Source organism: Phocoena sinus, chromosome 3, assembly GCF_008692025.1.
Source record: "Phocoena sinus isolate mPhoSin1 chromosome 3, mPhoSin1.pri, whole genome shotgun sequence".
Taxonomy (NCBI): Eukaryota; Metazoa; Chordata; class Mammalia; order Artiodactyla; family Phocoenidae; genus Phocoena; species Phocoena sinus.
In genome coordinates this window covers 11,756,359-11,773,096 of record NC_045765.1, presented here as the reverse complement: position 1 = coordinate 11,773,096, position 16,738 = coordinate 11,756,359, and the positions used below count along the sequence as shown (strand labels likewise).

The window sequence follows — 16,738 nt, the reverse complement described above, 5'->3', positions numbered from 1 at the left end:
TGTTCCAGCTAAGCCCTGAAGAAGCAACTAGTTTTGCAGGAACCTGTAGGGTATGTTCCAGGCAGAAGAAACAGCAAGTGGTGCAAAGGCCCTAAAGTGAGACTGTGTTGGGTGGGCCCTTGGAGGACTGCTGGGTCTAGAGCAGCTGTGTTTGGGGAGAAGGAGGGAGGGCAGGCCCAGGTATCTGGGGCTACGTCAGCCTCCTTAGCAACACAGGAGCCTGCTTTGGGCACCACCCAGCTGTGGGTGCCCGGTTTTCACCTTATTTCATCCCTCCCTCAAACTCCTGGCTTGAATGCCGCATCTGTGACCCCAGGAGGATTTAGGTGAATGGCCTTCCGAACTATGCCTCAGTTTCCTCATCTGTAAAAGGGGCCGAATAATGGAGCCTTGCTCACAGGGAGGTGGGGGGCACCGATATAACTCACAGCAAGCGATCGGTGAACTTTGTGGAATGCATAACAGGCTCGTCCCCAGCGTGTGACTCGAGTTCAAGCGGCCACAGCCTGCAGGACGAACTGTCCCCATCGTACGGGTGGGTAAACTGAGGTTGGGGAGTGGGGGCAACCACGCACTACTGTGGGGAGAGTTAGGGATGGGGCGTGCACTCTGCGTCTTGGTCGCGGGGACGCGCACGCCCAGCGGCCCGGCCGGGGGCGGGGCCAGGGCGGGGCGGGGCCGGGCTTGGGGGCGGGGCGGCGCGGTGGCCGAGCGGTGGCAGCGGCAGCGACGGGCTCGCCGGGCCGGACAGGAGTGGGTCAAAGGCGCAGCCTGAGCCCGGCATGGAACACCCAAGGAAGGCGGTGGTGGTGACGGGTACGCGGGTAGTGCTCTGATGGCGGCCGCGGCAGCCGCGGCCCGTGGCGGGGGCGGGTCGGGCGGCTCCGGAGGCAGCGGGGCCGGAAGAAGCGCGGTGGCCCGGGTGGGGCAGGTGCTAGAAGTCTTCCCAGGTTTGGAAGATGTCATCGCCCGCGGGAGCCCAGCTCAGTCCGCGCGACAGAGAAAGTGGAGAAGGGGGCGCCCCTGTGGTCCCACTGTCAGGAGTCGGGGCAGGCAAGGACGTGGGTGTCCTGCCAAGTGCCCCACACGGAGCAGGCCCCTCTGGCCTCCTTCCTTCCCCGGTTGGGGACAGGGACCCTCCGGGCACTTGTTTGTTGTGTCTGCCCGGCCGGCAGGCTGGACTGGACTCTTCCCTGCCCCTCCCGAGGTCGGGTTTGTCACCACCCCCGGTCCCAGGGGACAAAGGTCGATTTGCGGGCAGGAAGTGCCCCGTGATAAGTTAATCTCTTGCCAGCCACTGCTCCCCGAGCCCTGCGCTAACGGGGGCGCTGCTCCCCTCAGGCACGGGCAGGTGAAGTTTGGGGAACCTCGGGTGCCCGGCCGTTCTTCCGCTTGTCCCAAGGACTGTCTTGGTCAAAATCTTTCCTGCCTGGGCTGTTTGTGGGTGAGCCTGGACCCCTGCCCCACTGTCACCGACTCCGCAAAACTAACTGCTTCTTCTCTAGGAGACTCCACCTCGGAGCCTCGTGTGCGGTCAATTTCTGCCAGGCCTCTGGTCGGGGTGGGGGGTGGTGCGGTACTTTGACCCTGTCAGGAGGGTCAGAGTGAGAAATCCAGCTAAGGTTCGAACAGGTATATTGTGGTCCAGGGAGGTTTGGGCTGGTCCTGGAATTCCCAGGAATATGGAAGAAGCCACTTATCTGACAAACAGGTGTGTCAAGTTGCCAGAGGGTCACTTTCCCCTGCAGCCCTCCTATATCTGCTTATTTATTACTTTAGTCCTGACTCAGCAGGCAGCCACGGGACTGGGCATTTTTCTTGCATGAGCTCGTTAAATCTTTACTGCCTCCATTTTGCAGAGGGGGAAACTGAGGCTCACAGAGGTCACCTTGTTTGTAAGTGGCTGAGCTGGGACTCGTACTTGGTCCATGCAGGAGGAGGAAAGGGGTGGAGAGGTTCTGACCCTACTTGGGGGCCCCCTGCTGATCCAGGGAACAGTACCCTCCCAGGGCCATGATACCACTTGGGACACTTGGCCCAACTGGAGTGACCCATGGTTCAATGACAGCCTTTCTTAGAGAGGTTTATTTTTTAGAGAGGTTTATTTTTTAGGTGTGTTGGGGGCGATTAGAAGAGGGAGGCCACAGACTTTCGTGGGTCTGTGTTTGAATCTGTGCTCTTCTGTCTTCTTGCTGTGAGACCTTGGGCAGCTGGCTTCACCTCTCTGTACCTCAGTCCCAGCTCCTCTAAAATGGGCCCAGGAAACACCCGTGCCTGAAAGAGAGGCACAGGGAGGCTGAATGCCACAGGGCATGCAGAGCACTTAGCACATCCTCAGGTGAGAATCTGGTTTGTAAATGGGGCCTGGAGTTTGAGTGAGTAGGGAGGACGGTGGTGGGATGATGTCTGGACAGCCTGACCTGGGAGATATACACATGCATCCCTTAAGGGCCATTCCTTATCAGGTGATGATTCACAGACCGCCTGTGGCCCTGCAGTTCCAGAGTCCAGGGAGGAGGCACAAAGACAATGATAAAATTATATTATATTTGGGGGTCAGGGATAGGGGAAGAAATCGGGAAGGGAACAAGGCCAGCCTTTTCTGGGGCAAAAGGAGGGCACTGGCCTCTTGCTGGGCATGAAGGTCAGGTGAAAGTGAGGACGAGAAAGGACTCACAGCTTCTGTTAAGAGCAGACAAGTTTGTGTGATGGAGGGCTCTGAAGGGCCACTGGGTGCATCCCAAACTTGGGACCAGGCCCCCGACATTGTCCCAGGTGGCAGCTGCTCCCAAAGCTCCCTGCTCCATTCTCCTGGATGAAAGCAGCAGCCTGTGTCTGGGCAGGCCAGGAGGGGCTGCTGGGTGGTGACATGCTGCTTTTCTTATTTTTTTCAGGGTTCGGCCCCTTTGGGGAACACGCTGTGAATGCCAGCTGGATTGCAGTCCAGGTAACTGGATCCAGAGGGGAGGAATCAGGCTTGGGGCTGGGCTTCCCCTGGAAATACTTGACACCAAAGAAAGGAAGTAACCTACGAAGAGAACGTCTCCTGTGAAGCTTCCTGAGAGATATTTAAGTCTGATATACACTTCCTCTCAGATAGTTACCACTGTAGCTTGCGTTTGTTGAGTGCTTGCTCTGCGCCAAGCGTTTTTTGCTGCCCAGCATGCTGAATTCTCCCAACAACCCTTAGGTGCAGTTATTCTTGTGCCCACTTTATGGATGAGGAAACTGAGGCACAGAGAGAGTTATCTGAGGTCATCCAGTTCAGAAACCAGAGTGGCATTTCTTCGGAAGTATCCCATGCCACAGCCAGGTTTTGGGGGACCAGGCAGGGATATTGGGGGATGTATTAACCTTGTAGAGGGGGTGCAGTGACCCTCAGTGTTGCTTCCTGGCAGCTGGAGGAAGCAAAGGCTGCATATTGCGAGGGAGGAGGTCTCTCCCGCTGTCCTGAGCCTTCCAGTTTCTTTGTCAGCTGGGGCATTTGGAGGGACAGACTGGGGAACAATGGGCAGAGAGAAAGAGAGAAAAGTTTCCTCCTTATATAAATCAGATCTGCACGGACCAGAGCCAAGCTCGTGTTAATCCTAGCCCATTAGCTTCTTGATTTAAAGCATCCCCTGCTTTCCACTCCAGAGCCCTGAATTCGGAGAAAATTCCAAGCTGAAACCTCAGTGTGTCTATTCCCAGTTGGAGTGCCCCACCTTTTTTGTTACCCTTCTTCCAGACCTCAAAATCTTGGCCACATTCCTCTCCCTTTTTAAAAATTTTCACCCCGCTTTGCTAGCAGAACAGAGGGACAGGATCCCCAGGATTCCGCAGATGGGAGCATGTCTGAGGCCCTGCTCGTCGCACCCGCTCCCTGGAGCCCCAGACAAAAAGGAAACAGCGTGTTTCTGAAGACCTGTGTGTCTGGCTTTGTGCAAGTTTCAGACAGGAGTCTTCACGGGGCTGAGTGGACACAAAGCCGTGTGTCTGAATTCCTGGGCCCCAGACACTATGATCTGCATCTAAATAGGAGAAAAATCAATTAAACAATCTTTGGAAATCCCTCTGAGCTTTGGGACTCAGATGGTGGAAGATGGCAGCTTTTCATCCTGCTGCCGGTGGGGACATACCCCTTATATTTCAGTCACCCGTCTCTCCAGACCTCACCTCTAGAAGACTCTCAGTTTTCTTCCTCAACTTTATGAGACAAGAAGAGAGAATTCTCCACCATTCCCCAGCTAAAAAATTCCAACCTTCCCAGATCCAATTGTTTCCCTTAAAAAAGCAACAACAACAAAAAAACTGGAGTTGCCCATACATACCGAGTGCGCACAGCAGTGTTAGCCCATGAAATTTGACACATGTGTACCTCCGCAGCACCTGAGTCCAGATCAAGACCTAGAACATTCTCAGCCCCTTCTCTGTTCTTCCCCATTGCAGAAGCCCCTTGTGTCCTTTCCCAGCTACTCCCACTCCACCTGCCAACCCCACTCCCGGGTGTAAACCTCTCTGCTGACTTTATGGCCTCCACAGGTGCGTTTTACCTGTTCTAGAACTTGGTGTCAATGGAATTGCACTTGGGTCCCATGCCTTCTGCACAGCAGAGCATCTGCCGGATCCACCCATGGGGTGGCTAGGAGCCGCTGGTGGTGCTTTTCAGTTACTCTGGGTAAAACAGATTTGCCCATGGAAAGGGTGTAGTCATCAGATGGGTCAAATCCGTCCCTCAAGAAAATATGCCTCAGAGTGTTCTTGGTGTGATCCAGACATGAGTTGTGGGCAACCATTGATGTCTGTCACCTCAAGCTGAAGACGGGTGTTTGGTGAGGCATAGTGAGCAGCTGTTACTTCCTGTCCCAACTGATTTTTCTGAAGCTCGAGTTGCCACCTGTGGAAGGAACTCCTTCTCCTCTGCCAGGGACCAACTCACTTCTCTGTCTGTCTCTCCCCTTCTCTCTGTTTCTCTGTCACTCTCAGTCTCTCTCTGGGTGTGTCTCTCTCTCCCTCTCCCACCTCCTTCTCTCTCTCTCTCTCTCTCTCTCTCTCTCTCTCTCTCTCTCTCTCTCTCTCTCCCTCTCTCTCTCCCTCTCCCTCTCTCTTTCTTTCTGTCTCTCTCCTCTCTTATCTGACCTTCCTTCATGCCCTGGGTGAACTGGCGCCCCACCAGAGAGTGAACTGTTTCCCACCAGCCACATTCTGGAGGTTGGAGTTCTGGGGACAGAGGGGCACCCCTCCTTTCCTCTTTCCCAGGAAAAAATGCCACTGCCCCTGGCACCCCACACAGGAGGGACTGCATTTTTCAAGTCTCCTCTCTCCCCGCAGGTCTTGGGTGGTGGGAGTGGGATGCTGGCTGCGGGTCTTTCTCGCCCTAGGAGGCTCAGGTGGGTGTTGAGGGCTTGGACCCCCTTGGCTTGGGGCCATCTGTAGGCTTCTCTGCCCAAGTGGGGCAAGGAGGAGTCGGGTCACAGGTCCTGGTGACATCACAGGACAATTACTGCCACAGTGAGTCTAGACAGACCTGCTAAGGATATTAACCAGGGAACAAAGCGGGTCTTTGTTATGGGGTCAAGGGAATCAGTCAGACGCAGCCGCGCGGCGGGGTCTTGTCAGGTAGATGGGGTGTAGACAATGTGTTGTCTGGGGTGCACACGCCCCGTTACTTTCACAGTCCGTGCTTGGCAGCTGTGCTGGCTGCAGGTTGTCGTGGGACTTGGGGTGCGCTGCTACCCTCCCCCCAGGAGAACTGTCCAGCCCTTTTGGAGCAGAAAGTGGTCAGAGGCCAAGAATTTCGCTTGATTACGGGCCACCTACTTCTCTTAACTTCAGATGAATGGTACAGCTGCTCCTCCCCCTCCATTGCCCTTATTAAAATTGGGGAATCATTTGTATAAAAACATGTACAGATCTTCAGTGCCCCCATCACTTTGGTGAGAAGTATTTATGCCCATGTCACCAGTACTTCGATCAAGGTGGTTGATTCCCATCAACCCAGAACATTCTTTCCTGCTACCCCACCCCCCGCCCCCCCATCGCTCCTCCGCTGCTTCCTGAGCTCCGTCACCGCAGATGAGTTTTGCCTGGTCTCAAGCTGCAAAGAAATGAATGGGATGGCACAGCCTCTGTGTTCCTCTGGCACCGGCCGCTTTTCCTCAGCCTGTATTGGTGTGTGTGTGTGTGTGTGTGTGTGTGTGTGTGTGGCGGGGGGACAACTGTTTCCTTTCCCGACCCACCCCTCCTCCCATTGGCACTGACACTGGGGGCTTCAGGGTTTGCTCCCTAAGAGTAAAGCAACAAGGATGCCCCTCTCAGGATCTCTAGCGGGCATGTGGACGCCTGTCTGTGGGGATGCTGGCCACGGGGTGTGTATATTTCTTTGATGGTGGGTTTCTTAGTTTATTTTTTTCCCCCAGATAGGGAGATGGTAGGTGGGGACCCAGAGGACATGAGGAGGAAAGGTTAGGACAAGAAGGTGACTCACTCCATGGCTCCCTGGTGGCACCAGGTCATTTCCTACTGTCAAAAGTCGATGTGGGCGATTCTTCCCACTAATGGCTTGGTAAACATCACCCAGTGGGAGAGACCCTTGAGTTACTCTGGGCGGGCAGTGGTGCTCAGCATGTAGCACCTGTTCTGCTGGGTGAAGGGAGAGGGGCAGAGACAGGATCCATAAGGCGGGGCTGCTGCCCTGAGCTGGGGGTCCGACCTTGGCGTATCACATGTCGTGGCCACCGGGAGGGTTACTGTGCCGTATAGAGGGTTCCTTGACTTGGTCACTAACCGAGTTAGTAGCATCCTCAGTACCCCACCCCCCCTGCCCATAGAGATTCTTCCACCAAATTGACTTGCCTGGGCATATGGGTGGCCTGTCCCGTGGACAGCTTTGGGGATAACTCCCTGAGTGAAACTCTGAACAAATAAAGATGATCCTTTTAAGTCCTCACTTAACCTGGGAGATGGATTCTTTTCATTACTGGACTTTCATCATGTTGCCAGAAAGCACTGCCAGGGCCATGGGGAAAAGAAACGGGAGGGGGCAGGGAACTTTCAAGCTGTGGGGGACAGGAGGGTAAGAAAAAGTTGGGTCGTGGTTGACAGGATGTAAAGATAGATGAGATTATTTACCTTATGCTGAGATGTCTTTGCTGGAGACTTCTCCTCCCAGCCACGGCAGGAGAGGATGAAAAAGAAGTCCTTTCACACCCAGATTCCCGAAGTGTTAACATTATATTACATTTGCTCTTTCTCTATAGATAAATAGGTAGGTAGCTAAATATAGTTTAAAAATGTTTTTGACTTCCAAGTCATTTTTTAAACTGTGGTAAAATATATATAACATAAGCTTTACCACCTTAACCATTATTATTAAGTGTACAGCTGAGTGGCATTAAGTACCTTCACATTGTTTTGCAGCCATCACCATCGTTGGTTTCCAGAACTTTTTCATCTTCCTAAACTGAAACCCTGTCCCCATTAAACACTAACAGCTCATTCCTCACTCTCCCGGCTCCTGGCAGCTACCACATTCTCCTTTCTGTCTCTGTGGATCTGACTGTGCTAGGGACCTCATATAAATGCAGGCATACAGTTTTGTGCTTTTGCGCCTGGCTTATTTCATTTAGCACGATGTTTTCAAGGTTCATTCGTGTTGTAGCATGTGTCAGGATTTCCTTCCTCTTGAAGGTTGATGTAGATCCCATTGCCTGGTCGCAAGCTGTATATACCACATTTTGCTTATCCATTAATTGGTCAGTAGACACTCGGGTTGCTTCTACTTCTTAGCTCTTCTGAATAATGCAGCCATGAACATGGGCCCACAAATATCTCTTCAAGATCCTGCTTTCAGTCCTTGTGGGTATAGACCCTGAAGTGGAATGACTGGATCCTATGGTAATTCTGTGTTTAATATTTTGAGGAACTGTTGTGCTGTGTGTCATTTAGGGGTCAGTTGCAGCCATGATACTCCTCTATCCCTAAATAAGTCACCGTGTGTTTCCTAAAACACAGCCTCAGCACAGTGGTCAAAATCAGGCTTATTGGACATTGATACAATTCTGTAATCTACAGACCTTATTCAGATTTTGCCAACCACCCTGTTAATGTCCTTCACAGCAGAAGAAAGTTCCAGATTATATGTAGGGTTCAGTTGTCCCATTTCTTTAATCCCCTGTGGTCTGGAAAATTCCTCAGTCTTCCTTTGTGTCTCATGGCATGACATGTTTGTTAAGAACTGCTCAGTCCTTTGGAGAGTGTCCGTCAGGGTGGCTCCTCCAGTGTTTCCTCATGACTAGATGGAGGCTGTGTGTGTATTGGGGGCAGGAATCCCACAGAAGTAATGTTGTGTCCTTCTCCGCGCATCATATCAGGAGGCACTGGTTATATTTTCTGATTTTTTTTTTTCTTTTGCGGTACGTGGGCCTCTCACTGCCGTGGCCCCTCCCGTTGCGGAGCACAGGCTCCGGACGCGCAGGCTCAGCGGCCATGGCTCACGGGCCCAGCCGCTCCGCGGCATGTGGGATATTCCCGGACCGGGGCACGAACCCGAGTCCCCTACATCGGCAGGCGGACTCTCAACCACTGCGCCACCAGGGAAGCCCAAGGCACTGGTTATATTGCTGGGTCTCATTCTTGGTATCATTGACCTTGATCACTTGCTAAAGGTGAGGTCTGATGGATTTCTTCTTTGCAAAGTTACTATCTTGCCCTTTGTGATGAAAAAGTATCCGTAGAGAGATACTTTGAGACCCTGTAAAGAGATACTTTGAGACCATATTAGCATCCCCTGGTGAGTCTCACCTGAATCAGTTATTATTTTAGTATGATGCTTGCCAAATGATGGTTTTCTGATTCCATCTTACCTTCGACACTTTTTAAGACCTTCTGTGAGTTTATTTGTATCTGCGTGGACTCATGGGTACCGTCTTCAACAGATGATAATCTCTTAATTTTTTTTTAATTTTTATTTTATACCGGAGTATAGTTGGTTTACAGTGTTGTGTTAGTTTCAGGTCTACAGCAAAGTGATTCAGTTATACATATACATATATCTATTATTTTTCAGATTCTTTTCCTGTATAGGTTATTACATCCTTCTCTCTTAATTTTGATGTTCAAATTGTCCCCGATTTGGCCCATGGCAGCCCCTTCAGGCTGGCTCCTGTATCATCCTTGAGCACTTCTTTCCTTTTTGGTTTCAGGCTCACTTTTTGGAAATGCATTTTTTTTAACTCTATTTTTTTATTCAAACAGAAAGTCACACAAATTATCATCATCCTCATCAGTTCACTCAGTCCCATGTAATTGTTTTTCATCTTGATCTTTTGTTAGCACTTTTATGAGTTCATCAGTTTTCCAATAGAGTTCTGAAAATGCTTATTCATTCAGTTCAGCAGTATAGTCAGTTACCAGAAACCTGTACTTGTCAGAGCCTTTTCCATGAATTCTTTGAAGATGAAACCCTTTTATAGGAACTTTTTTTTTTTTTTTTTTTTTTGGTGGCACGCGGGCCTCTCACTGTTGTGGCCTCTCCCGTTGCGGAGCACAGGCTCCGGACGCGCAGGCTCAGCGGCCATGGCTCACGGGTGCAGCCGCTCCGCGGCACGTGGGATCCTCTTGGACCGGGGCATGAACCCGCGTCCCCCGCATCGGCAGGCGGACCCCCAACCACTGTGCCACCGGGGAAGCCCAAGCCAAGTGTGTTTGACTTCAGCCTCTTTGGGCCAAGTGCTCACTTTTTCTTTTTCACTCTTGAAAACATAATTGAATGCGGCCTTTTATGTCTCCTCTCACTCAGCATAACATTTTCAAGGTCCGTCCCTGTTGCAGCATGAATCAATGCTTCACTCCTTTCCGTGGCTGTGTTGGGTCTTTGTTGCTGCGTGCAGGCTTTCTCTAGTTGCAGCGAGCGGGGGCTACTCTTCGTTGCAGTGTGCGGGCTTCTCATTGCAGTGTCTTCTCTTGTTGCGGGGCACAGGCTATAGGCACGTGGGATTCAGTAGTTGTTGCATGTGGGCTCAGTAGTTGTGGCTCGTGGGCTCAGTAGTTGTGGCTCGCAGGCTCTAGAGCGCAAGCTCAGTAGTTGTGGTGCACGGGCTTAGTTGCTCCGCTGCATGTGGGATCTTCCCAGACCAGGGCTCGAACCCGTGTCCCCTGCATTGGCAGGCGGATTCTTAACCACTGTGCCATCAGGGAAGTCCCCACTTTCCTTAAAAATGAAAAGTTTGAAAAAAAGATGAAAAGTTTGTGTATCCCCATTTCCCCTACATGTTCAAGACTCTGATAAAGGGACACAGCTCATCATTTAAGGGAAACGAGGAGGACCCCAGATTGGGTGCCTTCACATATCTGGGTCCTTCCTCCTGCCCAGGCAGTTGGGAATTTGAAATTCCTGCAAATTATGTGTGTGTGGAGGGCTTGGAAGTGGATATTTACTCTGTAGATTTTATTTTATTTCACTTCATTTCATTTCTTTTTTTTTTTTTTTTTTGGCCATGCTGTATGGCATGTGGGATCTTGGTTCCCCAACCAGGGATTGAACCTGAGCCCCCTGCAGTGGAAGCTCAGAGTCTTAACCACTGGACCTCCAGGGAAGTCCCATACTCCGTAGATTTTAGGTTTTCCATTGAGATTGAGAGAAAAGGCAGAAAGGAATTCCAGAAAGTTGTGGAGGATTTAAAATTGGAATCTGGGGCTTCCCTGGTGGTGCAGTGGCTGAGAGTCTGCCTGCCGATGCAGGGGACACGGGTTCGTGCCCCGGTCCAGGAAGATCCCACATGCCGCGGAGCGGCTGGGCCCGTGAGCCATGGCCGCTGAGCCTGCGCGTCCGGAGCCTGTGCTCCGCAACGGGAGAGGCCACAACAGTGAGAGGCCCGCGTACCGCAAAAAAACAAAAAACAAAACAAACAAACAAAAAAACACAACAACAACAAAATGGAATCTGACAGTTCCCAGCTTTCAACAAATGAAGTACAGTTGGTAAAGAGCCAAATTCAAAATCTCCAATGGAGAGAGTCTGGTGCACAGGGAACGGCTTGGGCTGCAGGGAGTAATGTGCTCAGATCCTGGACTCAGGGGCAGAGGCCCGAGGGAAGCTGTTTGTCTTCCTGTTAAGAGGCTCCTGACGGACTTCCCTGGCAATCCAGTGGTTGAGACTTTGCCTTCCAATGCAGGGGGTGCGGGTTCACTCCCTGGTTGGGGAGCTAAGATCCCACATGCCTCACGGCCCAAAACACAAAAACATAAAACAGAAGCAATATTGTAACAAATTCAATAAAGACTTTTAAAAAAGTGGTTCAGGGCTTCCCTGGTGGCGCAGTGGTTGAGAGTCCGCCTGCCGATGCAGGGGACATGGGTTCGTGCCCCGGTCCGGGAAGATCCCACATGCCGCGGAGCGGCTGGGCCCATGAGCCATGGCCGCTAAGCCTGCGCGTCCGGAGCCTGTGCTCCGCAACGGGAGAGGCCACAACAGTGAGAGGCCCGTGTACCACACACACAAAAAAAGTTCACATTAAAAAAAAAAAATTAACAGGCTTCTGAGAGCCCCTGGTGTCAGCACACAGCAGATGCCTTTAGGGTCTGTGTTCAGGGAGCCATTCAAAGGTAAGGAGACTGATATAGACTGTAGCTTCCTGCTTTCTCTTTTTTCAAATTGTGATAAAATATACATAACATAAAATTTACCATTTGAACAATTTGTAAGTGTACAGCTGAGTGGCATTAAGTACATTCACACTGTCGTACGCCCATCACCATCATCCGTCTCCAGAGCTTGTTCATCTTCCCAAAATGAAATCCTGTCCCCAAACACTAACTGCCCATTCTCCCCGCCCCCCAGTCCCTGGTGCCCGTCATTCTACTTTCTGTCTTTATGAGTCTGACTGCTCTAGCGACCTCATATAAGTGAAATCATATAGCTTTTGTTCTTCTGTGTCTGGCTTCTTTCATTCAGCATAATGTTTTCAAGGTTCATCCACGTTGTAGCATCTGTCAGAATTTCCTTCTTCTTTAAGGCTGAATAGTATTCTGTTGTATGGATATACCAAATTTAATTAGTCCATTCATTAGCTGATGGACATATGGGTTGTTTCCATCTTTTGGCTATTGTAAATAATGCTGCTATGAACAAGGATATACAAAGATCTGTTCAAGATCCTGCTTTCAGTTCTTTTGGATATATACCTGGATGTGGAGTTGCTGGATCATATGGTAATTCTATGTTTAATTTTTTGTGGAACCACCAAGCTGTTTTTCCACAGGGGCTGCACCATTTTACATTCCCACCAGCAGTGCACAAGTGTTCCAGTTTCTCTGCATCTTTGCCAACACTTGTTACTTTCCAATTTTTTAAGATATGCTGGTGGGTGTGAAATAATATCTCACTGTGGTTTTGATGTGCATTTCCCTAATGACTAATAACGTTGAGCGTCTTTTCTTGTGCTTATTGGCCACTTGTATAGCTTCTTTGAACAAATGTCTACTCGTGTCCTTTGCCCATCTTAAAGTTAAATTGTTAGGTTATTATTATTATTGAGTTGTAAGCATTCTTTATATACAGTTGACCCTTGAACAACTTGGGCGTTAGGGGCACCTACCTTCTGCACAGTGGAAAACCCATCTGTAACTTACAGTCAGTCTTCCATATGCTTTGTTCCTCCATATCCACAGTTCTGCATCTGCAGATTCAACCAAGCTCCAATTGTGTGGTGCTGTAGTATTCTGTTGAGAATAAATATGCATATAATTGGACCCATGCTGTTCAAATCCGTGTTGTTCAAGGGTCAGCTGTATTCTAGATAGAAATTCCCTTGTCAGATACACGGTTTGCAAATATTTTCTTTCACCCCAGGTGCTGTCTTTTCGTTCTATTTATTGCGTCCTTTGATTCACAATTTTTTTTCATTTTTATGAAATCTTTAATTTCTCTATTTTTTTCTTTTATTGTCTGTACTTTTGGTTTCACTGAATTTGTTTTTAAGATGGAAAAGAGCTCACTGGGTCTCCTTTTGGGGATTAAGGGAAGTTTCATTTATAAACCCTTAAGTTTTTCCCCTACCTCTAGTATATACTGAGTCTGAGGTCAGAAGGGCAGGCTTCAAGAGTTCCCTGGTGGCCTGGTAGTTAGGATTCTGGGCTTTCACTGCTGTGGCCCGGGTTCAGTCCCTGGTCGGGGAACTAAGATCCTGCAAGCCTTGTGGTGTGGCCAAAAGAAAAAAAAAAAAAAAGGAAAGAAAAGAAAAGCAGGCTTCAATTTGATAGTATCACTCACTAGCATACATATTCTGATCTTGTAGTGCAACTAGGTCACTTTTTAGCATTTATGCTTCACACATGGGTGCGAGGAATGTGCACAAGGATGCTTGCTGCAGTCTGGCTTAAAACTGAGGAAAATTGGAAGCCACTTAAATATTCCAGTGTAGGGGAATGTTTAAATCCAGCTAATTTCTGATATAGAATATTATGCAGCAGGGAAAAGGGAAAGGAACAAGATTTACATGTAATAATGTAGCTAGATCTCCAAAACCAACTGCTGAGTGGAGAAAGCATAGTTGCTGAAGGATGCAATTGATGTAAAAATAAATACTATGTGTTTTCTCAGATAGGTGTGTAGAAGGGGTAGAAATAGGTCTGCATGGATGTGTGTGCTGTTAACAGTACTTTCTTCTGAGGTATGGGAATGGGACCCAGACTCGGGGTGAGGGGGCTTCAAACTTGATCTGTCTGGCTTTTAAAAAATATTCCAACTAAAAAAAAAAAAAAAGTCTAGCATATTTGGGGCTTTCCTGGTGGCGCAATGGTTGGGAGTCCGCCTGCCGATGCAGGGGACACGGGTTCGTGCCCCGGTCTGGGAGGATCCCACGTGCTGCGGAGCGGCTGGGCCCGTGAGCTATGGCCGCTGAGCCTGCACGTCCGGAGCCTGCGCTCCGCAACGGGAGAGGCCACAACAGTGAGAGGACCACGTACCACAAGAAAAAAAATATATATATACCAACTATTTTCATGTCCTTATCTACTAATTCTACCATCTGTGTTGTTTCTGGTCCTGTTTCTTTTCTTTTTCTTTCTTTTTTTTTTTGGCCATGCCACGTGGCTTGAGGGATCTTAGTTTCCTGACCAGGGATTGAACCCGGGCCATCGGCAGTGAAATCCTAATCACTAGACCACCAGGGAATTCCCGTGTCCTTTCTTTTCTTTTCTTTTTTAAATTTATATTTACAATGGTTACATAGCAGGGTTTTCTCCTTTCTTTTTAAAAAATATTTATTTTATTTTTGGTTGCGTTGGATCTTCGTTGCTGCGTGCGGTCTTTCTTTAGTTGTGGCGAGCGGGGACTACTCTTTGTTGCGGTGCGCGGGCTTCTCATTGCAGTGGCTTCTCTTGTTGCGGAGCTTGGGCTCTAGGTGCTCGGGCTTTAGTAGTTGCGGCATGCGGGCGATCTCTCTCTCTTCCTCCCTCTCTCTCCCTCTCTCTTCCTCTCTCCCTCTCTACACACTCTCTCCTTTCTACCTACTTCCCTCCTCCCCTTCCCCTCCCCCCTCCTCTCCCTCCCCCTACCTCCTCTTCCCCTCAGGTACCTCCTGTCCATGACTCCACTCTGCAAACTGTAGCCTTCTTACACTTTCTAGAACCTCAGGTTTGACTCCTCAACTCCACGTCTGAAAACTGTTATTTTACACATTTTGTCTATTTTTTTTTCACTTATGCCATATTAGGCAGAAATTTTGGATTTTTTTTAGATTTTTTGGGGATTTTTTTGGATTTTTTTTAAAGGAAACACATTAATGTTTTAAAATATAATTTAACATTGTTTTATTTTTTCTAGTTTCTTCTATTGTTTTATTTTTTCTCCCTATGCCATGGGTACTACTGTTCACCCATTTACAGATGAGGGAGCTAAAGCACAGAGAGGTTGAGTGACTTACCCAGGGTCACCCAGCCAGGGAGTGAGGGGAGGGGAGGGAGAACAAACCTGGTCACCTGGCTCTAGAGGCTCAACCCCTGATTCCTACCCTCCACCATCCATGCAATTAAGAGCTGCTTTTTTCCTTTTTAAAAAAATTGAGATGAACTTGCATAGTATAAAACTATTTTAAAGTGTACGAATCAGTGGCATTTATTACATTCACAGTGTTGTCCAACCACCACCTCTACTTAATTCCAGAACATTTTTATCATCCAAAAGGAAATCCTGTCCCCGTTAGCAGTCACTCCCCATCCCCAGTCCCCAAGCCCCTGGCAACCATTGATCTGCTGTCTGTCTCTGTGGATTTGCCTGTTCTGGACATTTCACATAAACAGAGTCATATAATAGGTGACCTTTTGTGTCTGGCTTTTTTCATCATCATGCATGATGTTTTCAAGGTTCACCCACATTGTAGCATGTGTCAGTGCTTCATTCCTTTTCATGGCTGAGTAATATTCCACTGTATGGATGGACCACATTTAATTATATTCTTTCATCCAGTGATGGATACTTCAGCTGTTGCAAATAGTGAGGAGCTACTTTTAAATGTAGGAAAGGATGAAAAGGAAAGGGGTCACAGCCAGCAGTGAGTCCAAACCCCCACTTACAGTTAAGAAAAACAAGGCACCCTCAGGAGGGTCGGGTACTTGCCCAGGCTCACCTGGGTCTGTATTTGTTCTCAGTCCAAGCTTGAACTGCTCCCTTGTTCAGCCGACATTCACCAGCACCTAATGTGTGCACATCTTGCGCCGTGGCCAGGACACTGACCTGTGGGACCGAGAGAGCATGTAGAGCAGGCTGGGCATCCAGAATGTCTTCTTGGGAGGCTGAGACATGAAGGCTAAGGAGTCAACTGACTGGAAAGTGATGGGAAGAGCATTCTAAGTGGAGGGAATAGCCAGTGCAAAGGCCCTGAGGCAGGAGTGAGTCTGGTATGTGGGAGGCTGTGTTGGGAGAAGTGAGCAGAAGGGGGACAAAGGGAGAGGAGGGCAGCATCCCGACCCCTCAGGGCATCGTGGGCTGTGGTGGGGAGTTAAGATTTTTATTCTGAGCGTGGCAGGAGCCACAGCAGAGCGGAAGCAGGGAAAGCCTGCGTTGTGATTTTATATGCTGCCTTGGGGGACAGGAGGCCGGGGCAGTGCTGGGGAGGAGATGGGGCTTGATCTCCAAATCAATTTGCCAAAACAAAACTTGGGTGTATCCAACAAGCGTCAAGCAAACAGTGGTCTATAACATCCTATTATTTTTAATGTGTGGCCATTCAAAATAATCACTCCGGGCGTGCAGCGTGCACAAACAGGGTGAATATTGATAAAATCACGGGAATGGAAACAGGGAGCACAGATCTAAAACCTCCAGCACTTCTCAGGGGTTCAATGGTGTAAAAAACAATACGGTCAGGTAGGAATCATGGTTATGTGCCAGCGAGCACCAGGCCTGCCTCGTCTCTGAATCCATAAACTCTTGAAGAAAGTCCCCTCTGATTCCTATCACCACAGTCCAGGGAGTTGAGAAGACAAAGGAGCATGAAGAATAAAAATATTAGTGACTAAGAAAAATGATTGTGGGAGAAATTAAATATTTTACAAAGTTTTCTCTTTAGTGTCTTTTAAAATAGATTTCACACAAAATATAACCACCCTCCCCCCCAGCCCTCTACCCATCAGTGTCTGCAGCTCACCGTGCACCACGTTTGGGGAGCAGGTTTGCGCTCTGCCCTCTTCTGTCCGGCGGGGAGGGCTTCCTGATCTCACACGTAACTGGGCTTAGCAAGAGGGCTGGGGTCCCAGATCC

At 49.3% G+C, this 16,738-nt stretch overlaps 1 protein-coding gene across 3 annotated transcripts in view; it reads left to right on the top strand.

Moving 5' to 3' along the window:
- Positions 1 to 689: 689 nt before the first annotated feature.
- PGPEP1 (pyroglutamyl-peptidase I) overlaps positions 690 to 16,738 on the top strand; it is a 59,187-nt gene continuing 43,138 nt past the window's right edge. For all 3 annotated transcript variants that reach the window (XR_004349042.1, XM_032625371.1, XM_032625370.1), the window contains exons 1-2: positions 690 to 816; positions 2,895 to 2,947. Coding sequence is in view for 2 of the 3 variants with exons in the window: in XM_032625371.1 (XP_032481262.1) it covers positions 783 to 816; positions 2,895 to 2,947 (87 nt within the window). In the remaining variant the exon portion in view is untranslated. The remainder of the gene's footprint in view (positions 817 to 2,894; positions 2,948 to 16,738) is intronic.